Source organism: Stegodyphus dumicola, chromosome 2 (genome assembly GCF_044657685.1).
Source record: "Stegodyphus dumicola isolate Sdum_Otavi_A_Nest chromosome 2, ASM4465768v1".
Lineage (NCBI taxonomy): Eukaryota > Metazoa > Arthropoda > Arachnida > Araneae > Eresidae > Stegodyphus > Stegodyphus dumicola.
This window is the reverse complement of record NC_140769.1, coordinates 154,886,850-154,913,331: the sequence shown is the minus strand read 5'-3', so window position 1 is coordinate 154,913,331 and position 26,482 is coordinate 154,886,850. Positions and strand designations below refer to the sequence as shown.

The window sequence follows — 26,482 nt, the reverse complement described above, 5'->3', positions numbered from 1 at the left end:
TTGCTATTCTGAAGTAAGAGTTCCTGTTTTCGGCCTTGCATTAATGCTTCCCGACAGTTCAATTCACGCCGGTGAAGTAAGAGCCAACGTCGCGTTAAATTACTCTGTGTAGACTTTGGGTAATAGTTATTTAAATTTAGCTTTACATTTGAATTTCTACTCTGCGCTTTCGCAACTAATGATGGTGGATTTGTAAGCATGAGAAGTGCCCTCTCATCATCTTCTTCAGCTTAAATAAATGGTCTTTTACACTCCTCTCACGTTCCTGTTGTTACTTCAGACTTAGCGATAAGTCACTCGTCTACCAAACGGCTGGTCACAAGTTACAATGGTAAAATACTTAGAGACTTGTATAAGGTATTTTCTCCCTCCTTTCCGCATGCCATCGGAGTGTATACTCGACACGTATTCCAGAGGTCTAGGGTTCGAGTCCCGGCGAAGGAATTAAACATTTTTCACGTCTCCTGCTTCAAAAAACCTAATAACTCTACACTTGTAAATGAAAAAGAAATGAAACATATATCTTCATCACTTTACTCTTTTAATTTTGAATTAATAGTAGCTGTTAGAATGACGCAGTGTGAAGTCAGCGTACCACAACCGAGGGGAAAATGAAGATTAACAAACTTGTTTTCATATTTTATTATAATATATCCCACAATTCGTTATTTATATTATTTACACAAATATTCATTAATACAAATACTCGTTACATAATACTTTAGAATTTGATCCTAGTCTTCACAGACTATGTATTATCTGAGATGCAAGCAGCAGTTCTCTCTCTCGTGTATTTGTTCATTTAAGAGCTTCAATTTAGTTGCGAAATGATTTCTAAGATTCAACACCATTTGAAAACTCCATTCACCATGTTCTTGTGCTGCACAGTTTAAATGAGAATGATAACGATACTTCATTGTGACACATATATTCACGTTTCTCTAATAATGGGATGGACAAAACTATGAAAATTCAAGTAGTTACCAGCTTCAGTCATAAATGAGCTCTCTTGCTTCTGCTTCCAAAATGAGCTAATTATTGAAGAACATGCCGAAATAGTGAACGAATTGGATAAAGTCATATTTACAGTATTCGACCATCATTATAACTGGCATTCATTTTCCCAATCTGTGGGCTCTACTTCTTCAACAACTCTTACGAAATTTTCAAAAGGACAAAACTCCTCACACTTCGGAAGCTTAAGTACGTGAGGTATTTGATCGCCATTTTCAGGACTTGTAGAATTGAAATACAACAGCCGGACGCTATTTCCCTCTCGTTCTTTATAAAGCTCAAATATGATTGTTGCACAGAAGGGAGGCTCTTTCTTATTGTATACATCTAAAGCTCCAAGAACTGCAGTTACAGTTTTCTTATGCTGGAAGAAAAAAAAAAAAGAAAATTTTTAACATGTAAAATTACATATATTCAAACACATACAAGATGATCAAAAAATAATTTGACGCACAAATTTAGACTGTTCTGAGCATAGAATGCGATAAATTGTTGCTACATTTGTAAAGAAGGACGAAATACGAGTATATAGTATTCGAAGCAAAAAATAGAATAAGTATGATGGTTACAGCTTACGTAACCATTGTAGTGAATTGTTTAACCATATTGGTCGAATATCAAACTTTTTTTTTATGTTTCATGCTTACAGAAAACTAAGACATTTCCTGTTGAGGATCTTGTGGGGTTCTGTTTATTTTTGCCAATAGTTATTTTATTTTCCGACCCTTTCCTGAACTTTTTTTATTTCCCCTCGCGTTTCCTCACTAGAATGTAAATGAAGTAGGGTGGAAGAGAGTATTTAAACTGTAGGAGCGAAAGTTTAGACGGAACATATTTTTGCTATTGGGAGCGTGCGTTTGTTAGTTATCCAACTGTTAATCTTAATAGCGAATACGCATTCTTGCCGTCGAGTTAGTTTCCTGCCGGTGTAGGTTTCTGAGTCAATATGTTAGTTTAAATTGAGTTGTTTAGTCTTGAACGACTCTTTTCTTTTAAATTTAGTGTTGCATTATCTTTTAAGTTCTCACCGCAAGTGGTCGGTGTTTTGTGTAAGCACTGAAATCCGTGCCAAATCTTAAATATTTTGTATTCAATAAAAGGGTCACTTACACCTTCCATGGTTGTGTTCATCCTCAATCCTGTGCGAGAGTTCGCTCTGATCACACTTAGGTAGATCTACTCACATTGAATGATAATTAAACGTACTGGATGCTACAATACTTAGTTTTCTTTTCTAGTATTCTTTTATAATTTTCTCAATTGAAAAAGGCTCTTCCATTGCATAATTTTTTACCCTTTGCAGCTCGGTGTGCTCGCTCTGGGCACACCTAAAAATTTCCTTCTGTATGCACAGAAAAATTGAATGAAAAAGGATTTATACGTTACTACAGGTTACCCTGAACCTTCTTTATTTATAGCAGATAGCAGCCCAACACAAACCGGTCCATATATTTTAGCCATGTTTAATATTTAAAAACCCTTTTTTGTTTGTTTTCGGATAACGAATCTGATATGGATCACGGTACATGCAATGTTGGGCTGCGCTTTTTCAAAGGTGGTGTTACTTTCTTCGAAAAGTACCACCATGAAAAAATAGACGAAGGTGTAAATATTATTACGAAATGTACAGGCGCGGTAAGATGGCTTTCCCGCAAAACAGTTTTAGGGTTGCAATAAAATGGCAAGAAAAGACAGAATTGCCACATTTGGCGAGAAATCACCCATTTGGCGATATTTGGCGACAAAATTGGCGATATACCATGGACGGATGGAGAACATTCTGGAACGAATTCTTACCGGTTTAGCCGCTACACCACAGGCCGAGAGCTATATAAACCCTGCTGGTCCGCAGTCAGTTAGAATCGAGTGTGTGCCTCGTCGAGAGGGCGAGTCAGAGTGCCTCGTCTAGAGTACAAGATAGTTAATTATCGAGTTGCTGTCTCGTCTAGCGAGTCAATCCCTGCGGAGTCGATCGAGTTGACAGTCGGGCAGCGAATGCCGAGTGGGTCGTCGAGTGCATCGAAGAGTCTCTTAGTGTATCGCGGTTAGTGCATTGTCGAGAGAGCGTGTTAAGCTCCAGGAATGACTGCACCGAAGAGTCGGGAGCTGTGCTCTGCGTGCATCGCGAGTTGTAGCGTGGAGAGTCTCGAGAGTACGTGGAGTTCCGAGAACAACGGAGCAGAGTCGGAAGCTGTACTCTGGTGCTTTGCAGTGAAGCTGTCTTCACCGTGATAGCCTGATAACCTGAAGGCTGTGTCGCTGATTGTGTCAGCGTGTTTATAGTAGTTCTTCGACGACTGTAACGTGATTTTGGAGCTGTCCTGATTAGTACTGGCTAAATAAAGTGTGTTTTGATACTTCATAAAGTGTCGTCGTTATTCACTTCAAATCTACGAACCCCGTACGAACGTGCAGGAAGAAAATAACAACTGGTGTCAGAAGGAAGAAGAACGTAAAATATGAAATGTAAATAATGTAAATATGATATAGCCAAGTTACATTTTTTTTTCATTTATACGCATGTAATCACCATATAACCAAGAAGAGCTTTTTTAGGGGTCGTAGAGTTGCAGGCCTCCCCGTGGGACACCCTGGGTAACGCTAAATCTGCTACGGTATTCAGAATCTAGTGAATCGTAGGCAAAATCTATTTTACGCGCTTTTCAGCAATGCTTGTTTCAGCACTCTTTACGAAGCTCTGTTCATTCAGTATGCCCGCTTCGAGCATACCCACAAAATTAAATCTACAAGTGCTATCTTCACAAAATTTTACCTGTGTACTCTTCCAGGCCTGATTAGACTTCCTACCTTTACTTTGTCGAAATTCCAACTTTAAAAGGTAACGTGCCTGAAAGGGTTAATACTGTCATTGAAATTTAATTCAGTTTTCATGAGAAAACTGTCCAGTTTTGGAAAGCATTACATGTCATTCTCTTTGACGTATGATGACTACTTGCTAAGTTTGGAAACTAATCTATAACTAAAAGTATCTATATATTTTTTAGATGATAAACATTAGTCAACTAGTGTAAGTACTTTATCATTTTCTTTTGGAATTTTTATTTTGACTAGCGGAACTCTGGGGTTTGACTCGCTGAACTGCGGGAATCCGACAAACACAATTCGAAAATCACTGGTCTAGTTCAATGATCCGAAACTTCATTATCGATTTCCTCATTATACGGAAGTTTTGGATATTCTTCTTCTTGAATGGTGTAATAATCATATCTAAATGTTCTTTCAGTTCCTTGTCATATTTTTCAGGGTCAAAATCATTTTCGATATAATTTTCATCAAGGTTCAATCCATCTTCTTCAGGCAATTTTGATAAAAACCGTTCTGCAGAATTTTGCACATTGTGATCTGGAAACATGACTTTTTTTAAGTTCTCCAGAAGTCTTCAGTAATCACACTTCCAATTCCATTTTTTTAAAATTGGAAAATTTAAAAAAATTTTTTTAAAAGAATTATTTTAAAATTAAACTATTTTAAAAGAATTATTTTCTTGCCATAAGATTATCTCCAGATCTTTCTGATGCTTCCATAGGTTGCATTCATGGCGGAGCAGTATATCTTTATACCTAGCCCTCTAATTGACCCGGGTATTCGCTAAGAAATCGAATTTTAAAGAACTGCCTTGAAAAAGAATTATTTATTGATTTTAATGTCAAAATGGCCCTGGTACTTTATACCTGGATTTATGTACTCTTAATGTATTGACTTAATTTCTTTCACATATTTTAAGATGCACGTATATATATGTTTATGCAGACATCACAAAAAGTATTCTAGGCCGTTTTTTTCTATTAAATAACAAAACGTATCTGTACCGAATTTTTAAAAAAACTTGCTATGAAATATTATTCTGTGTGTATTATCATCGTAAATAAATCCATGCGAAATATTATCAACAAAATTAGGTGGTTAAAAAGGAGTCAAAAATTAATTTCAAGATTTAATCTGAACAGAGAAGCTAACAAAGAGAGGTGCCCAATTAAATTAAGCCGTGATATCTATACTTCAAGCTTAAGTTATTTGCTTCCGTATTTCGTTTTGAACTCAAACTCAAAAATAATAACATTTTAAACGCATTATTATTTAGTGTCAAATTTGTTTACCTTTTGAAAATATAAAATATGCATTTAAATATTTATCTTCTTGAAAGACCATTTTCATGATACAGTAAATTACTTTGAAAATACATTAATATAAAATTCAGTAGAAACATACTCACCCCTGAATAAACATGTACTTTCCTAGATCTACCGTCAATTCTATGTTCCATTTTCTTTTTTATGTAACCCAAGAGCGGCCCTGTGATTAAGGCAAAAACATAGTAAATAACAAATTAGAGCCACATTTAACTTATCTTTGTAAATGTCTTCTAAACAATTTTATTAAAACCCTTAAATTAATGAACAGCATTGCTTTGTGAGAAAAGCCTAATGTCCATTCTGAAGAAAATACGCATTCATACATCTTAAATTCACTGTTTCTATTTCGTATGAGAAATAACATAGCTTTTCTAAACAGCAGTTTTTTTTCCCTAGTCCAAAGAGGCTTTGTCCCTGAAGGACTATTGTTTTCGTTTTGCGATTTTGCGTGGGTTCACTATAAATGTCCGTTTCACTTTTCAAACCGTTGCCACCAAATGTTAGAGTCCTGCATTATGTTTGAAGAAATTAAATAATGAAAAATCTGCATAAATGTATGTATATTTCTCGCATTGTGATAAAACAACGGTACATAGAGTTATTGAATTTTGAATGACGTAATCCTACTGCGAATATGGGCATCTGGAAGCCCAAATTTGAAATTTGGAATTTGTTTTATAATCGATTTCATATTTTGTAAATATTTAACAAATTTTTATTAACAAACTTAAGGATTTCAAAACGAGCGATGGCAACGTTGTACAGAAAAAACACTTTTATCTCCGGCGTGTGAGACTGCGTATCGGAAACTCTAAAGGTAGGCTCAATTTAAATCTATTTTTGCGATATTGCTCTTGAACTGAATTTTATGGTTTAAGTGCGAAGAAAGTGATGTTTAATAAAGAAAGCTAACAGACAAAAGGTTAAATAAACGCCGCTTTGGACGTAATTTAAAATCTAAAAACCCTCTCAGTTTTTTTTTTTTTTTTTTTTTTTTTTTTAACAGGAAAGCTACTCAAACTGAATGAGTAGAGACATTAGGAAATTCGGATACTTTAAGCAATTTTCATTCCAAATATAAATAGAATATTGAATATTAAATAAGGCATGCAAAACGTAACGCTCCGTAAATGTAAACATTGATCAGCAGAGTGCGTCCAAGGCACACATATATATTTGATGCTGAGAGACGTGAAAAATGAGCAATGCCCTCGCCGGGACTCGAACCTCGGACGTTTCGAATACACGCCGAGTGTGCTGCCATTACACCACGAAGGGAGAAATACCTTATATACTCCCGCGTTTAAAGGGGACTGGGGATTAAGGGACCTAATTGCCAAATCTTGGTGGTGAAGAATCATCATCCACTACTGTAGAGACATTAAGATATTTTTGAAACAGGTGACATGAAAAATGAGCAACGCCCTTGCCAGGACTCGTCGAACCTGGGATCTCTAGAATACGCATGGAGCGTATTGACCATTACACTACGAAGCCATGTTAAGAAGGCGAGAGAAATACATTATAAATATAACCAGGAAATGTATAATATTCTGAAAAGCAGACTGTCGATATTTTGCTCCCAAACGACAAACTTTTGTTGAACGGATTTTTTAACACATTTAAAATATCCAGTGTGATTTGAGGTAACATCTATTTACTATTATTCGATTATGTGAGAAACAATCGGTGAGAAGAAACGCAGATAGAGATATTTCAGTATACCAGACGTTTAAACCAAACGTCTGGTAAACGGTTTTGTGAGATTACTGCAAAGCCTCCAGGGCTTTCTGCCTAAGGGAAGGGATGCCTTGGTGAAGGATTTTCTAAGGAAAACTGACTCGTATACATGTTACACATGGGGGGGAAACCATGAAAATGAAACCAACCCGTTAGCGGGATTCGAACCTTGGACTGAACTACGAGTGTTCAGCAGCTTTTACTGCTCGGCCGCTGATGGGCCAATGTACCGGAGAGTTCATTCTCAATGACTTGAGCTTGTTGTTGTTGCTAATGCTCATTTGTCTAACTTATAGTCAGCCCAAACCCACAAAATTCCTTAGTGGCAAGGAGCGCAAGTCTACGCCTCTTCGTTGGCAACACCCTTGAATACCTTACAAGTGACAGTGGGATTTATCTCAGTTCCGCCCCCAATTTTTATGGACAGCACCCTGTAGGGACTAGGCCGAGGGTCTCTCACTATATATTCTTGCAACCAATTATCGAGATATGCAAGAGTTATATCTCGAGAGTTAGTTGCAAGATATACTCTCTGTACTCAACTCTTTATACTCTTGTAATCAACCTCTCGAGAGGACTTTTGGCTCTCCGCATATTTAGAGCGCCTCCATGCTGCACGGACACTATACATTTACAAACATTCATAGCCTTCTCCGGGATTCAAAGCCGGGGCCTTCCGCATGGCAGTCAGCTACGCTAACTAGTATTCCGGTTGAGCGGCTTTGCGATTAGGTACTGAAAGGATGATAGCATTTAATTTTAATCCATTTCTACCTAAAAAAATTAAGTTTGCAAATTTCCATTTCTTTTGCAGTTTACCTTCAACAGAAAATTTATCATGTCTCACAGTTATTGAAAATAAGGATGAATGATGCCGCCCACCCCACTGGCTAGGGACTCTGACTACCGTAACGAAATGCCCGGTTTTGAATCCCAGAGAAGGCATGCATGTTTATAAATGTATAGTGTATGTGCGGCATGAGGGCACTCTAAATATTAGGGATAATGGAATAGGGATAAATAGCCAAAAGTCCATTCGAGAGGTTGTTGATAGGAGTGGGAGGCCCTCGGACCCATGTATTCTCTTTTAAAACTGGAGGCGGAACTGAGCAAAGTCGTACTGCCACCTGTATAGTACCCGAGGTATGTATGGCGCCAAAAGCAGGCGCAATATTATCTCCTAGCCACGATGAATTTCGTTGGTTTTGTCTGATATAAGACAAGCGAGATTCGTCGCTATAACAACAACAAAAATGTTGAATAATTCTCTTAAGAACTATATACAGTTTTCTTATAATATACTGAAATTTAAATAATATACCGAAAGCCCCCTTCCTGTAACGAAGTTTCATTTGATCTCTCTCAATAAGACCGATTAAACACAAACGCATCACTATAACAGGTTTAATGTGCCTCTGAATAACGACGTACGGTTTCTTCGCTTGTCATAGCACGTTTCAGAAAATGTTCACGTTAAAGCCAAAGCTGTACATAAACACAGCTGTGTGATAAGCAAACTGGCAAACATTTATATTCCTACGTATGTTACCTTCTCAGGACTTTGAAAATTTTAAGCGAAGTTGACATAGTTTGACTACCTATGTTTCGGAAGGTAAGACTTCAGAAAGCGATTTCTCAAGGCGAATATCTCTTTAAAAACAACTGAACAAATAATGATTTGTGTCAGCTTATCCTTCGTACGTTCAGTAACCTAATATTAGAAAGCTAACGCAAAAGAGAGTATATGGGAAGGTGTGTCCACTCTTATTGTCGTAACAAAGCATTCGTCGACATTTGTTCAGGCATTGAAGTTCGCGTAGGCTCCACGACATTACAATCGGTTATCTAGAACAGCTCCTTGAGAGAACATATTGGACGAAGTTAATGGTCTTACTGTCAACACTATTAATAATCAGATTGGGGATAAAAAGACTACTTTTTCATTCCTCCCCTGAAATAAGTAACATATAAATTCCATATATTTGCTGTTAAAACAACATTTAATAGCAAAACTTTAAAGAATTTGATATGTTTTATTAATTAAGCCATCGAATATTTCTTTCTTATTTATTCATTTTCCACTGTTCGAGTCCCGGAGTTCGAATTCTCCCCTAAGAGACAGTCAGAGAGAGAGAGAGAGAAAATATCATAATTATTTCTAACCATAGGAACTTTTTCGTGTCTTTCCAAAAAAGAATCTTTGGATTTTATTTGGAATATCTCTTCTATAAGCAAGGGGGTATAAGGTATTTTCTCCCTCCTTCCAGCATGCCTTCGTGGTGTAATGGTAGCACACTCGGTATGTATTCGAGTGGTCCAGGTTCGAGTCTCGACCAGGGCATCGCACATTTTTGACCTCTCTTGTTTCAAATTAAACTGATGGCTCTACAGTGGCACCCGAATTTAAAGGTTGTGGAGAATAATTCGTTACCAGCAGGACTTGGCGATTGGGTCCCCTCATCCCCAGTCGCCGTTTAAAAGGGATAGAATATAAGGTATTTTCTGCTTCCTTCCAGCATGTTTTCGTGGTGTAACAGTAGCACATTCGGCGCGTATTCGAGAGGTCAAGGTTCGAGTCCCGGCGAGAGTATTGTACATTTTTCTCTTCTCCTTCTTCAAAAAAACCTGATAACTCTGCAAGGGATATATGGATTCACAAAAAATGGAATAGGGATAAATGGATCGAAATACTTGGATGTATAGATGCTTTTATTTTGGGGATGGAACTTAATACTACCGCTACAGGTAGTTCTTGTTTGAAATTATGGCAAATGTTACATCTTTTGCGAAAATGTTTTAATGAAGTGCTTCTAAGCAGAACATTGTGTTTGAAGTTTCTATAAACGCTATCTCTTTATTGGAGGTTGAAAGAGCTGCAAGTAAGGTAGATTACGTACTGAAACTTAATTACTCTAATATAATCTGATCTTACGGAACAACTGACTCCCACGGAAGAAAATAATCGCCTGTGTCCTTGAAAAGTTTCCAAAATAAATATATTTGACAATTATATTTATTGTGACATTATTCGCACTGAAATCATACTGGAATAAAACTTTTACCCCCAAAAATGCATGAAATCTCCCTACCTGCTCTCAGTCTTTGATACTTTTTAGATTGTACACGTAGGTAGCAAGCTGCGTGATTTATGTAATCCAGTTCTTTCCAATACTGAGGTGCCCAGGAAGGTATGGTGAAATTATTTGCTTTCTGAAAAAAAAAATATTCAATTACAATAAAATAAATAAAATACTATAATCATTCAATAAATCTGAATAATCATTCAATAAAAGTATAATCATTCAATAAATCTGAATTTATTATGCCGTTTCAATTCAAATTATGCCGTTTCAATAAGAACCTTAAAACGTAGTGAGCAAATGATTGTTTATTTAAATGCTTATGGTAAAGCACTGAAACACTATTTGTCTAATATAGGAGATGTCTTAAGGCAGGACATTGTAAGGGAAACTGGCTGGTACTGCATATGGGAAAAAACGAAAATGCGCATACAACCAAATTATTCTTGGAAACTGAACCAAGTCGAAACTGTCAGCTGTTATCGACTCGGCCACTAGCAGCTCTGAAACGCTAATGACGTTTACAATGAAGTTTGTAATACAAAAAGTATTAATTAACAATTGCCTTTCAAAAATGTGTAAAAGTTTGTTGCTTCTGGAGAAATATTTGGGCATCAGGAAACATTATTTGGCAAGAAATGGGGATGAACGGGAAATTCGGTTTAAATCCAAAAAGCAAACCATGACGTTTTTGCAAGGTATTACGTTAAAGTTCGATGAATGGTTTCGTAAAATGTGGAGGTGTTAGGTAAATGACGAAGTAGGTGTTTGGTGTATTTAATTATGGGAAAGCACACTAGGGCTATCTGCCTAAGGGGTGGGATGCCTTCGTGGAGGACTTTCTAAGGGAAACTGACTCGTATACACGTTACACATGGGGAAAACCACTATGACGAAGTAGGAAAAAGGATGCTTCAACCACATGTTTTGAACTTGTGTTGAGAACGGCACATGAATAGGCCTTATGAATTTCTGTTAGTAAAATTTTTAACGCGCAAATGTGTAGCAATAGCTGTAAAATGGAATAGCGAACGAATTTAAAGTTCTTTTTCAAGCTTTGTAAATCTGCGCAAGAGTGTTATGTCAATGCTAAAAAAGGTTTACGAAGATTAAAAGCCCTTTCTTTAAAGCGTGTTTACGAAGAGTTTAAAAACTTTTTTTGACACTGAACTGTATTGAAAACAGCGCTTGAAATTGCAAGCCTAAGGCTTCTCGTAATGACGAAAACATGGAAAAACTAAAGAAGAAAGAGTGACAATGAATGCTGACACCTCCAAGGATGTTTGGGCAAATTTATTGCAAAGGATCCGTCGTTGTCCCCCCAGAATACGCCAACACGAGATCTTGGTTCCTTCTCCATGGTAATGCCCTCCCACATTCGGCCATATTGTGAAACACCTTTATGGTCTCCAGAAGAACTGTATTCCTCGAGCATCAACCGTAGTCGCCTGACCTTTGCTCCAGCAGACTTCTTTCTGCTCCCGTACATGAAACGAGCCTCAAATGAGAACGAGGTTTGGCAATTCCAGATATTCAACAAGGTTTCTCCAAGCTATACTGCAAGGGCACTTTCAGGAACTGTGCCGTTGTTGACAGAAGTTGAGTGTAAACGAAAAGCATTACTTCGAATGTATACTAAACGGGTTTTCCGGTTTAGGTAAAAACGTTTAAAATGAGCATATTCTCCAAATACAGTTGTCATGCCACGTATTTTTACATTTACTAGAAACGCCTCGAGGAAAAATACAGATAGAAATGCACTAATACGCTGGTGGACACTTGCTAAGGACAGGTCACAGTAGCAGTGATAGCAACCACAAAATGAAAAGCAGGAAAATGTGGAAATTAGCATAAGTGCGGGATGCAGTAAGACGTGTTGTACGTATGTAAGCCGAAGTTGTGCGTCACGTGATAGCGCTGATAAGAGATATAAAGGATTTGACTGGTATTGACTGTTGTTCAAAAGCAAAATTTAACGGGAAAAGATCAATTAACGAACTTGGTGAAAAAAAGCAGATGTTGCTAGGGTTTTCAACGTCAGCCACAGTGTTGCTTGAAGTCTGTAAATCATGTCAAACGAATGCACTGTGTAGCATATGCGACGAGGGAGGTCGTGATCGCAGTACGACACCTGCAGAAGATAGGTACTTAGTGATATCAACAAACAAAAAGTAACCGGTGCAGCACAGCTACCTGAGGTATCAAATCAGTTACTTCCTGCTACTGGCAAACAAAGCTCCAAGAAAACTGTAGCCAGACATTTGCATCAAGGAGGACAATACGCCCGCCGCCCCGTTTTATGCATTCTATTGCTTAAATATCCCCGTTTCACCCGTTTGCAATGATGTCGTCTGCATCGCAATTGGAAAGAAGACGACTGGGTTTGCGTACTGCTCTCAGATGAAGATAGGTTCAGTCACTCGTCTGATTGTGGACGGTAATAGATGTGACGTGAGAGTAGTGCATAATAGACCGGCAAACATACATGAAAGGGAGCGATATCCTACATGTAGTGTCATGGTAAAGGCTGGGATAATGATCAATGGCCGCACGTCTCTATATGTTCTTACAGCTGAAACTATGACTATCCAACCATACATTAATGACGTTCTACTACCTCATGTTCGCATGTTCCGTGGTGCTATCAGTGATAAATTTATTTACATGGATGTTTGTTTACATGTTTAATGTTCCGCGCTCATATGGCTTCTGGTGTTTATCAACGAGATAATATACTGGTAGAGAGAGTATTGCGACCTTCAACCGGTTCCAACATTAGTGTCACGTGACTGCTGCGCGAATTCCGAAAGTGCGGAAATACTTTACATTGCTTTCTACGGGACGAAAGACTGCTGCTCTGCTTGGTCACATAAAATTTAAGTAAAAATGGTTATTCGCTGCAGCGCCTACGGATGTAAAGAAAGTTTCGTGAAAGGAGGACTTGTAACCTTTCATAGGTAAGTTAAAACTGCATGATTTATTATTTTATTTTCAGTATTTTTGTCATTTTACTATCTCTGTTGAATTGGTTGGAAAGTTTCAGCCATACTGTATAAGAAAGTTGCCGCCGTATATGACATTTTCAGCATGTATTATTAGCATCAAAATGTATTAAATACTGTGACACTATTTACTGGAATCACCCTTTACAAATAATTGAATTTTATATGTTTTTTCCGTGTATTCCGTTGAAATAGAAAGCTGCGCCAATTGGCGTTAACCTTTTTTCGCCAAGTCGTACGCGTTTTGATTTCATAAACAATTACTGCCTGCGATAAAAAAAAAGAAAAACGCTATTATTAGCATTAAATTATTGAGAAAAGATTGTGCGATATGTTTACTTTGTTAAAAAAAAAAAAAAAGCATCTTGATTCATGCAACATTGAACATAAACAGTTAAACAGCATTATTTTAAAAATCAGATTACTTTTATAAAGCTCAATGCTTTATCATTATTTTCTAAAATAATGATAAAGCATTGAGCTTTATAAAAATCAGATTACTTTTATAAAGCTCAATGCTTTATCATTAAGCATTGAGCTTTATAAAAGTAATCTGATTTTTATAAAGCTCAATGCTTTATCATTATTTTCTATAAAATCAATTAAAATAAAAATAATCTGGATTATAATTCTGTCTCATCTACGATGCTGTTAGAAATTTATTGTAATTGAAAAAATGCGATGTGAAAAACTTACCATATTTTAAATAGTATTTAAAAAAAAAAAGGAGAGAGAGAGAATTTTTAACTGTAATATCGTTTTGATCCTAATAATAAATACTGAGTTGAAGTTTGTTACCGTTTGATACATTTTCAATATAAAATAATTTTTATAGTTAATAAGATGTATTGATCCCCCCCATGACATACACATGAGTGTGGAATGTGGAAATCAGTAATTAAGATTGCATTATTTTGTTCCAGTAATATAATCTCAAGAAAAGAAAGGCAATCAATGGCATAAATACATATAATACAATGTGATTTTCTTTTTCTCTTTAGGATGCAATGCATTAAAATTAAACGAGATTTTTTTTACCTTCTCAAATATTATAACAGTAGTGCAATTAATTTTTTAACGTTATTCAAAATTAAAGTTTCCATCTCAATTTTTTATTATTTATTTTAGATTTTCTTCCTAAAATTATTTAACATAAACATCTTAAACAATGGTGCAAATAATTTAAAGCAATTATTAAAAATATAGATAAAATATTCAGGAAAAAAAGGGTTAAGTTATATCTAAATATACTTGTAAAAAATCGAACAACCTAATTCGAGGCCGTTGTCTGCTGACCGCTAGCAGACGGAAATAAAAAGTACTACCTGCCATATCAAAAGCGGGCCAAACTGGCGATGAACAGCCTAAGCTATCACTCCCCAAGAGCGCCAACAGCATTAGTCACGTGGTGTATGTTGGAGACACCCTAGCAGACGAATTCTCTGTGGGTGAGCCGTCTACCTGTTATATGAAGTCGTTGGTGTTTATCAGCAAAAACCCCCAACAAAGTGTGATTTGAGGTCATAGATATTACTGAAATTTTTATCATTTAAAAATTTTTGTAAACTTTGGAATAAATGATAATGCCATGGTCCAAGGTAGGGACTATGTGGGAGATGCGACGTCACTTCACAAGCAAGTTACAATAATTTCGAACTGTTGCTAAAGATGTGTGAGATCTCGCATTGTTGTGATGGAACACGAGTCCTTTGCGATTTTCCAATTGTAGCCTTTTATCTTTGATTGCTTCCTCCAGTTTCATAAGTTGTTAGCTGTAAATATCTGAGTTAATCTTCTGGTTGCTTGGAAGCAACTCAAAATACACAATGCCTTTATAATCCCACAAATTGACAGCATGATCATTTTCCGATGCAATTTAGCATTCAGTATGATTTGTGCCGATTTATCATGATTTTTTTCGATTAATGTTATTGTAGACGATCCATTTTTAATCACCGGTGATAATTCGTTTAAATAAAGGTCGATTGCATTACGTTTGAATTGCGTACCCCAAATACTGATTCGTTGTGTTAATTGAATTTCTTTCAATTCATGTGGAACCCAAATATCCAGCTTCTTAACGAGTTCAAGATACCTTATGTGATTTCACATTGTTGTTTGTCATACATTCAACCTTTTTGCAATATCTCGCACAATTATATGACAATTTGATTCAATTACGGCTTTAATTTGACATCATCAATTTCAAAAGGTCGACCAGAATGTTGGTCAACTTCAAGTGAAAAATCTCCAGATCAAAATGTTTCAAACGATATCTGACACATGCGTTCTGTTAAGCAATCAAAACTATAAACTTCGTATAGCTCTCTGGGAGCCTCAGCCGCTTTCTTGCCTTTATGAAACTAAAATAGTAAAAATAGATCCAAAATGTTTATTTTTGCACCCCGTGTTAAAACTGACAATTGTAAATAAAAATAGACGAAATTTATTTCTATAGTAACCTAAAAGTGTCAGCTGCCAAATCTCAAAAGAAAAAAAATTTATAAGATTGACAGAAGGAAAACAAACGAACATAATTTCTGTTCGTCCAAATTGAAATTGCTTTCTTGCCAACCCAATACCATATGCTTAGAATTAAGTTTTTAACGTGCATTTAATTGAAGCTTACTTCTATAGCTAAAATCTCCGCCAATTCTTCTGCATCTGTCAAAGAGCCAATTTTAAATCCACTGAAATGTTGTAAATCCTTGAACATTTCCTAAAAGTAAAATGAGGAAGTTACACAACAGAAAAAGTTTTGTTAAAATTTTAAAGTTTCTTGAATGAAAGATCTGAAATTTTATGCATTCCACATCTAAATCAAAACAATAAAATAATTAATTAACAGATGCATAAATATTCAGTCGACAAGAATTCTCGTTCTTAGAATATAACAAATCATTCATTACATTTATAAATAGATACATTATTCAATGCAAAAAATGTAAGATTTTTTAAATATGAAATACTATGATATGAAAGTATGAAATATGAAATGTTTTAAAATATAAATTTGATACGAAAATTTGGAAAATGTGACCTTTTCTTTTAATCTTACTGTTCCTAAGTAAAATGTTTTTAAGGAAATGTGTAAAAATGTGTTTCAAACTGAATACTTCTGTGCATTAAAACTTTTATTTATCTTTAAATAAAAAATGATCTTTATTCTTGAAACGTTTGGTTCCCTAAAACCGGCCCAGCATAAATATTGGATTGAAAAATGAATGGGCAGTAAAAATATAATCAGCTCAAAATTGCAATGAAAAATAAACAAAGGTAATACAGATTAAAAAGAGGATTTTATAGCTGCGTAATTTAATCAGAAAAAAATGAAACAATTCACCTTTCATTCGACGTAATTTCAATAAATAATTTATTTAACAAGAACCTATCACAATAGTGTTACGAAAACGTCGCATAGTGCAACAGAAGCTGAGAGAAATACAGAATGCATTATTTGGGCATAACTTTCGCTAGACCGAAGAACAAAAAATAGAGACAGAAGACTTTTCGACGCAGCTTTCTTATTTGAAAGAAAAGGCTAGTATAAATGAATGAAATTATTACATATATCAATTTCCATACTCCAATTCCACACTACGCCATTGCTCGCAGCGAATTTGTGTTTAAGAAAATGTACAGCCGCCTTTCGATATGCCTTCATGCATTTATCCCTCGTTTTATAAATTTAGGTTGTAGGGTTTATATTTATTTTAACTAACATTTATTTTAAGCTATCTTTCCTGTCAAGCCTTTACTTTTCCCTAGAATTGCCAATGCCAGAGTATGTAAATTGTAGTAGAACGCGCAGTCTATACAAATTTTAGCAGAAGAAAGTTGAGTTTAAATAGAAGGGAAACAAGATTGTATGTGTGCTTCTTGAATCGCAAGCGTGAAGGTTGCTAGGTAGAAATTAAGAACTGCGCGTTTCGGCCTGTGTGCCTATTTCGGCAGTTCATTGGAATCTTCAACTGCTTAATCAGTAAGCTTGCTGAATCTCAGCTGTATCTTAGAACGCAGTTAAGTTAGTTACGAATTTAGAGCCTCGTAGGTAGTGATCTCGTTATTTATTCATGCTGTCATTTATTTTTAGTTTCACCTTTCTGTTTTGTTAAACCGCCGGGTCGGTGTAGTTTGTGAGCGTCAAGTGAACGCAACTGTTATTTCTAAAGTGGAATAAAAAGGGATTTAAACCCTTCTTACGAGTATGTGTAATTTACAGTTCATAGCAGTCACTACCACTGTTGCTGACAAGTTGGGGCCTCGCAACATTATATTGGCGCCCGAACATCTTACGAACTTAGATGGCCGAAAACTGGATGGAAGCTCCTGTACAACTCCAACAGCAAGAAATGGCGAACCAGTTAGAAGGATTTGGATATCTGGTCCAAACGATGAGAGCATCTATCAAGCCAAACGTCAATTTCGACGGAAAAAATTCAGTGGCGATATTTTTAGAAGGCCTCAAAAATCACTTCCAGTTATACCCTGTGCCTGAAAGACAAAAAGTTGCCATTGCCACGTCTGCACTAAGAGGAGAGGCCTCACAATGGTGGAAGAGTATAGGGAAATTTTTATTAGGAGAATTCAGAGGCCAAACATATAACTTTGAAAATTTCAAAATATCATTATTAAAGGCCTTCCCCATAGTGAAAGACCGAGCAAAGCTAGAAGCCGAGCTGTATAGTTTTTATTAACGTAATATGGAAGAGTTGACGGACTTTATTCTTCGAAAAGTAAAGCTGACGGATATGCTGTATGGAAAGAAACCTGACACGGAGATAATTGAAATAATCTTACCAAGATTGCTACCTGCTGTCCAAGATTACTTCGAAATCCAAGCACCTTGCAGGATCTCTTCGATTTGGCGGTCAAGTTCCAAAACCGAAGAATAGTGGAAAATTCTAGAGGGGCATCGTATTCTCAAGGCCCCCGCAGGCAATTCTCAAATCAGCAGACCGGAAACACAAATCGCTCTTATGAGGGAAAGAGCTATCAAGCCAACTCATCGAAGCTAGAAGGTCAAGGCGCAAAAAGGAAATTTGAAAAAAACCGTCCGCGTACCCAAAAGACTGAAGTTGAAAGGAAAGCTTTAAACGAGTAGAGGGCCCTGTAAAAGCGAGGGTCCAGACCCCGGAAGTTTCGAAAAAACCCTCAAGAAGATACTTAAACACGGTCGTGGTAAATAATTCCCACTTACCAATTATACAAGTCCTGGTTGGCGATGTACCAGTAGAAGCCCTCATTGATACAGGGGCAGAAGGTAATTTTATGAGTGATACATTTTTCAAGAAGAATTTTAATAGGTTACGATTGTTTAAAAATAAAAACACGGAAATCATAGAGGCCCAAGGAAAAACCTCTCAATGTATCGGGGAATTATCATTAAAAATACAGATAAAAGATGAAAGCCTTAAAGTATTAATTTCTGTGGTGAAAAATTTGCAGAATCCAGTCATCTTAGGCATGGAGTTTTTAAAGGCCGCGAAAGCCAAGCTAAATTTTCAGGAGAATTCGATTATGCTGGAAATGGATCGGAGGGTGGTGGAGCCAGTGAAACAACCGCAGGTAGATCTTAGCCATTTGAGTGTCCATGAAAGCCAAGCCATCCAGCAAGTGGTGAGTACTTTTTCAAACTTGTTTTCAAAACGGCCTGGTAACTGTCAAATTGTAACACATGATATACAACTAACTGCCCATAAACCCTGTAGGACTAAACCCTACCGGTATGATAAACAGAAAGAGCAAATAATTGACGTGGTGTGTGTATTTAATTATGGCAAGGCACACTAGGGCTATCTGCCTAAGGGGAGGGATGCCTTCGTGGAGGACTTTCTAAGGGAAACTGGCTCGTATACACCAAATAATTGAGGAACACATTCAGGAAATGCTGCAGAACCAGATAATAACGCCCATAAATAGTGAGTACGCGAGTCCAGTCGTACTATGTAGGAAAAAGAACGATTTCCCTCCTTCGGATAAAAGGGCTTGGAGGTTTGCTATCGATTACAGAAAGCTTAATAGTATTACTAATTTCCCGGTTTACCCTTTGCCGGTAATAGAGGAAATTATTAGAAAGATTAAGTCTACGAGATACATGACTGCGTTGGACTTAACGTCTGGCTACTATCAAATAGCTATGAGACCCAAAGATATACATAAAACCGCCTTTATCACAAAATCGGGCATTTATGCATTTTTACGCATGCCCTTTGGGTTGTGTGGGGCTCCGTCAACATTCCAGAGAGCTATGGACATTGTTCTAAAGCCTGTCCTAGGAAAATCGACTTTAATCTATCTAGATGATATAATTATAACGAGTAGTACATTGGAACAACACATTAAAGACTTGGAAGAGGTTTTTAAATTATTAAAAGAGGCCGGTCTTACAATTAACGCATCAAAATGCAAGTTCGCCATTAAAGAACTTAAATATCTGGGTTATAAAATTTCGCAAAAGTGTATAGAAACTCAGGATTCAAAAATAAAATCCATCAAGAATTTTCCACCTCCCAATACCGTCAAGAAACTTTCTTCTTTCCTTGGGTTATGTTCTTATTATCGGTCGTTCATAAAAGATTTCGCGAACATTGTTGAACCGTTGTTAGCAATTAAAAGAAAAAAAAGTAAGTTTACGTGGATAGCAGAAGCAAATACAGCATTTGAAAGGTTAAAAGAAGCACTCATCAATGCCCCTGTTTTGAAATTCCCGGAAGGAGACGAAAACCTGGAAATTGCAGCAGATGCGTCGGACTATGCCGTAGGTGCATTTTTCATGCAGAATGGCCATCCTTTGGCATTTTTTGGTAAAACTTTAAATTCTACGCAAAGGAATTATACAGCTACAGAGAGAGAAACATTAGCCGTATTAATGGCTGTACAGAAATTTCGAGTTTATTTCGGCAAAGCGCCAGTAACAGTCTTTTCGGATCATGCGGCTGTTGGTAGACTTTACTCGGAGAAAAACCTAACGCCCAGGTTAATAAGATGGGCTTTAAAATTTCAAGAATATAACCTAATAATTAAATATAAACCAGGGAAAGAAAATAATGTAGCTGACGCACTATCCCGAATAAAACTGGACGATGAAGGGAATGAATTTAAATGCGCTGTGTTGACTTCTAAAATTTTAGATTCTAGAGAAACAATTATTGCTGAATTGAAAGCTGATTCTGAATTTGGAATTATTTATGCTTATTTGAAAGACCCCGAAAGCTTTGAGCACACAGATATCGATGCGATAAGAAATAGAGCAGAAAACTATGAAATAATAGATAATTTATTATTTTATACGAAAACAACAAACGAAAATCTCGAGTACAAACCAGTCATCCCAGCCTTGCTTCGATTAAGCATTTTGAAGGAATTACACGACGCGAAAACAGCGGGTCATTTAGGGGTCAGAAAGACTTTAAAAAGGGTACGCGAGGCGGTATATTTCCCGCAATTATACAAAATAGTAACTGCGTGTGTAAGGTCCTGCAATCAATCTCAATTAATTAATGATATTAATTACAGCCCGGCCGGGTACTTAAATAGCATTCGCGCTACATTTCCAAATGAAATTTTAGGCATAGATCTTCTTGGTCCTTTTCCCCAGAGTGAGTTAAATAAAAATCGTTTTCTTTTAGTAATTGTAGATCATTTTTCAAAGTGGACAGAAATTGTTGCACTTAAACGCGCGTCAGCCAAAACAGTTGCAGATGCATTCTTACACAAGTACATTTTAAAATACGGTGCACCTATAAATGTCATTAGCGATAACGGTAAACAATTCGTTAGCCAAATTTTTGAAAACATTTGCTCTGAACTTGGCATACGCCATATCAAAATGGTTCCGTATAGAGCACAGGCAAATATCGCAGAAAGAGTTAATAAAAAATATTGTAAAAATAATTCGAAGCTATGTTAACACACATCACAAGCGCTGGGATGGCTACATAAATGAGTTAGCTTATGCTTTAAGAACAGCAAATCATGATACTACTGGAAAAACTCCAGCAGAATTATTTTTAGGACGTAAGTTAATTACGCCACTAGATAAATTATTCTTTGTGCAACAAAGGGAAGAAGAATTCAAACAAAAGGATATACAGAAACTTATTGATCAGGCGGTTAAAAGTTCGGATACTGCAAGAAATAGACAGAAATTTTACTATGATCGAAAACGCCGTGAAGCAGATTTTAATGTAGGGGATAAAGTGTTAAAGTGGAAATTTTCTTTATCAAGTGCCCCAGATAATTTCACTGCAAAATTGGCTCCAAAGTTTAAAGGCCCCTATGTAATAGAGGAAATCAAGGTAGTCGTATTGTACCTTAAGAACGAGAGAGGGGAAACCTGTAAAGCAAGTCCCGACCAGGTGAAAAAATATTATAATCAAAATGATTTTCAAATCCTTAAAAGTTTCTTGCAGGACTCAAGCGCAAAAGAAGTGGAAATTCCAGAATTAACGCTACCCGCTCCACCACCCAAGAAGCAGAGAACAGAAGAGGAACCTAGCCCTTCTACAAGTCATTCTAGGGTCCCGAAAAGAAGGAAGGAAAATGGCCACACTCCAGCATTCAAGAAGTGCAGGAAATCAACGCCGCCTCGTAAAGAATCTTTGGTAAACAGGAAAAGACCAGTTACAACTTCCCACAGTAGAAAATCTGTGTCGAGGAAACCACTTCCAGGGCCAGATAGTCAGGAGCAAACAAGGCCGCCGTGCATGAGAAGAAAAAGACAGAAAGAGGAACGAAAAGATTGGCACCAACAGAAAATATTCAAGCAAGAATCCAGACCGGAGACCGCCAAGATTAGCCGTCCAGGGGCCAAACGGAAAAGACAGGAACCAGAAGACTACCGCCCCAAGAGGCCGGCGTACAGAGGGCGAAAAAGAAAAGTTTCCAAGGAGGAAACTCGAAGAACCCAAAAGCGGAAATTAACTTCCATGAACTCTGTAACTTGGGATCAATTTTGCCAGAAGAGGATGTCGGAGTTCCAAGCATCGAAAACTCAAAGAAAAGTTAAAATCTTCTATAAATTTTTCTTTTGTTCTGAAATGTTATGTGTAAATACGAAGTTCTATGTGTTGACGGAAGTCAATTTGTCTCGGTTGAGACTTAGTTTTGTTTTACTTTATTTATCTAAGGCAAAAGCATTATTTTGTTTAAGTGCAAAATCTAACAGCAAGCAGTTCCTCTTGGTCGAAAGACTGATTCTGTTATGTTAAGCCAGAATTTGGCTGAAAGTAAAATAACTTCGTATTCTTGTATTAATGGAATATTTAGTTTCAGTGCCACCAGCTTGGCGAAGAAAAAAGCGTGCAGTAAAATTTTATTTTTATCTTATTCATGTTATTGTAAGTTGTAAAAATCATATATATTAGAATTTTGTAAATATAGGTAAATACTTGAAAGTTATGTAATAGTAGAATTTAGTCCAGAAGCATAAAAGTTTAGATGCTAAAAGTAAATGCTCAAAAGAGACGAGTTCAAATCTAAGTATTAAACAGCAGATAAAATCATGCTTCAGAGCGAAAGCCTGCATGTCTAGAGATGAATGAGGGGGAAATTAGAATGAATGTGTTTTGTAGGGTTCTCCACCTACACTTGAATTTTAAGAATGTTAAACATAGCTCATCGAGTTTCAGTATATTGGATTAAGGTGTGTCATATTTGGTCGTTTGTATGCTAACAAATCATTGTGGTTAGGGGAAGTGTTGTAATACAAAAACACGAAGATTCCCGTTTGACACAATACATGGTGGAGAACCAGGGTAAAGTTAAATTCATGTTTGAATATTTGAATGAATGTGAATGTAAGCAGTTAATTAAGGAAAAGAAAAGGGTCGAAAACGAAAATGTATCGAGTGTTAAGAAAGTGTAAATCATAATGTATTTCGAATATACTGATACTTATTCCTTCCAGATGCTGGAAAGAAGAGAAAAAGATTGGTTGATGAAGACCAGAAAGGATCCTGTAAGAAGATATAGTAATTTAATAATCTACAGAAATGATTGTAATTGTTTTAGGAAACAGTTTGTTTTATGTAAACGGAGCTCTTGAGTTGTAGGTCAGAATATGGAAACTTTTCAACAATTCGTTTCTAGGACCTGCTTCCAAGTTTACCAAATTCTGGCAGCGGCAAATGTAAGGTTTATATTTATTTTAACTGACATTTATTTTAAGTTTAAACTATCTTTCCTGTCAAACCTTTACTTCTTCCTAGAATTGCCAATGCCAGAGTATGTAAATTGTAGTAGAACGCGCAGTCTATTCAAATTTTAGCAGAAGAAAGTTGAGTTTAAATAGAAGGGAAACGAGATTGTATGTGTGCTTCTTGAATCGCAAGCGTGGAGGTTGCTAGGTAGAAATTTAAGAACCGGGCGTTTCGGCCTGTGTGCCTATTTCGGCAGTTCGTTGAATCTTAACTGCTTAATCAGTAAGCTTGCTGAATCTCAGCTGTATCTTAGAACGCGGTTAAGTTAGTTACGAGTTTAGAGCCTCGTAGGTAGTGATCTCATTATTTATTCATTCTGTCATTTATTTTTAGTTTCACATTTCTGTTTTGTTAAACCAACGGGTCGGCGTAGTTTGTGAGCGTCAAGTGAACGCAGCTGTTATTTCTAAAGAGTGGAATAAAATGGGATATAAACCCTTCTTACGAGTTTGTGTAATTTACAGTTCATAGCAGTCACTACCACTGTTGCTGACAAGTTGGGGCCTCGCAACTCTATAAGTAACAGGGTTTGAATCGTTCGGTGGATTTCGTTTCATTCTATCGTTTCCTATTATTTGCTTGGTTCTTCAATCAATTTGATAGATTAATAGGTAGCTTGAAAGAAATGTGTCTCAGTTTATGGCCAGTTTTCTACCAAAAATCAATTTTCTCTAAATAAGGCGAAAATAAGTCACAAATATCGATAGGCTAATTGTATTCGATCGATAAAAGCGTATCACTGCATGTTACTCACTTACCAATGCGTATGAAACACAAGGAGTTGAAACGCGAGTCTCAAGTATTCACTTACCAAGCAGCAGAAGCATCATTTTCAGGTAGCACTGTAAGGAAGTTAAGTTTTACTAACGTTTATTTTATTTTAAATCTTTACTATCACTTCTTATTTTCTACTTCCGGCCAGAATTATAAGCATTAAAGTATTTATGCAAAGTTTGTCTGGCGAACGCCAAGTACTTAAGTTGTGGCTTTTTGCCAAGCGAGAGAGAGGAAGCAGTTAGTCGAAGCAGGCCGCTTACCTTAGAAGTTTACTCAGTTGCTGGTTGCCGTCCAGGCCAGAGGTTTTAATCCTCTTGATAATTTTTAAACGTATTGTAGTGTTCACAGTTCTCTGTACTACATACGCTTCCTGTTAATATAAGGCCAATCTTCCACGTTTATTATTTTAAAGTTAAATTAGAGTTTAGTTTTATTTTTATATTCTTACGTTTAGACCACAAGTGGTGGGTCATTGTATTCCGAAGTACGGAAGTTATTGTAAATAGAGAAAAATAAAGGGTTTTGTATACCCTTCTTGTGTATCCTGTCTGCTTCCCACAGTTTTGAACATAGCTTTAGTAAGCTCTCTGTTCCGAGTCAGGTCCTTGCATGTTCCCGAAGAAGGTTAGACGGAACAATTGAACCTGATAGCACATTCAACAAACACTTTTGACACCCAACTGAGAGGAATCAGTGCTACACAAGCGCACTATTATGCAAGGTCGTTCCTTGCTGCGTGATGTCAAAAAAATTATTTATCTCCTATTACACTGCACAAGGTAAACGATGTTATACTTCATATGGCTGGCTATACCATATAGCATCGTCATCCACATTTTATTTTACCAAACCGTACATATGGTGAGAGGAAAAAAAAAACTATTTAAATGATGAGAAAGAGTTTTCACTGCATCCTTTTTCGGATACCGAAGAAACAACGTATGAGAAAAAAAAAGAAATTCTTTGCTTGGAGTAACTTTTGCTTTAATTGCATTGGCATTCCTCAGTAGGAAATAATAGAGTGTCCTTTTCTTTGAAGCATAAACTAACGATCTCTAAAAGACTGCACGAGGAATTATCCCCAGGTCTTTAATTTCAACAGAAAGTCAGAAGAAGGGTCTAAATAATCCTTTATTTACTCAGTATAATTTAACACATGGTCGGACTTGGGCTTAGACAAAGCCAAGCTTTTGGCTTAACTCAAAACAGGAAGCGATGAACTTAAAATAAAATGTTGTGAATCTAGCCCTAACGGCTGACAAGATAATTTAACGCACAGGAAGACTCTGAAGTCGGCGGAAACAAACTTAATGGCTGGAAGGGCTCAGCACCACAGAACCTAAACGCTAGTAATTCACAATAGCAACGTAGCCTTCAAGCACGCATAATATGCTCTAAAATCCTCTCTCAAAAATCTTCCTTTAAATAGCACTTCTTTCTACCTCATTTGAATGCACGCGCGCTAGCTTATTTGGGTGAAAACAGGAGTGAAAGGAAAGTTGTTTTAAATAAAAATTAACTGTTAGTTAAATTAAATAAATCTCCGCAAAATGATTAAAAATGACTACTTATTGATACTTCATTTCGCCTCATTTTAAGTCATTCTTATAAGATTAAAATAATAAATCTGAATTAAAAGAAAGGTATAACATTTAAAATATTAAATTTATATTTACGGTAGCTAAAATCTCAGTCTTACAGTTTTCTGGATATAATTCAGTACATATGTTGTAAGGATTATAGGTTTTACTAACGTTTATTTTATTTTAAAACTTTACTGTCCTCTCTCATTTTCCACTTCCGGCCAGAACAAACGCGGTTAGTTTCAGTTATGCAAATTGAGCTTGCAAACTGTTAAGTACTTAAGTTGTGACTTTTAGTCAAGTAGGAGTTAGAAAGAGAGACTTCTCGCTGCCTTAACTCACGCGCGCTTTTCAGTCAGTTTCTGTCCGCCTTTAAGGCCAGAATTTAGTCCTCTTGATACTGAAGACGTATTGCAGTTTTCCCGCATTCTGCGTACTTTACATACGTAAAGATTAACCCGCGAAGACGCACGCTACTTTTAGCTACGCGAGGACGCGCGTCGGGTTCCATAGGCCCGAAGCGTTTTTCTTAACAAAAAAATAAAATTACTTGTGTAATTGAAGAAAAACATTTAAGTAATGAAAACAGAGTGTATAAAATATAAATATATACTTTTAATTTAATAAGTCTAATAGAATTGTATTTTAAAACAATTTTAAGACTGAAATTATTTATCTTTAACAACAAAAATTAAACTGATTTCTTTTTGAGCGCAAATGAAATTTAGTAATTTCATAAAATTAGTAATTTATGCAGTATTAAATTTTTACAGCAATAATTTCAAAATAAAACTTACATTTCACTTTTGTTTTGCAAATAATCGTGCTGTGTTTACCACAAACATTTTTCTCGCACATAGCGCAGCAAATTGGTGATTTTCGGGCCGTTACGCAAGACTGTAAACTTTTTCTTAAATAAAAACTTTTACT

General features: G+C 36.3%; 1 protein-coding gene across 3 annotated transcripts in view; it reads right to left on the bottom strand.

The window, feature by feature from the left end:
* Positions 1-627: 627 nt before the first annotated feature.
* Positions 628-26,482, bottom strand: part of LOC118193155 (prostatic acid phosphatase-like) — a 116,254-nt gene continuing 90,399 nt past the window's right edge. For all 3 annotated transcript variants that reach the window (XM_085811329.1, XM_085811331.1, XM_035364195.2), the window contains 4 exons: positions 15,620-15,709; positions 9,998-10,118; positions 5,249-5,328; positions 628-1,378 (listed from right to left, as the gene is read on the bottom strand). In XM_085811329.1, the coding sequence (XP_085667455.1) occupies positions 1,103-1,378; positions 5,249-5,328; positions 9,998-10,118; positions 15,620-15,709 (567 nt within the window). In that variant the 3' untranslated portion in view covers positions 628-1,102. The remainder of the gene's footprint in view (positions 1,379-5,248; positions 5,329-9,997; positions 10,119-15,619; positions 15,710-26,482) is intronic.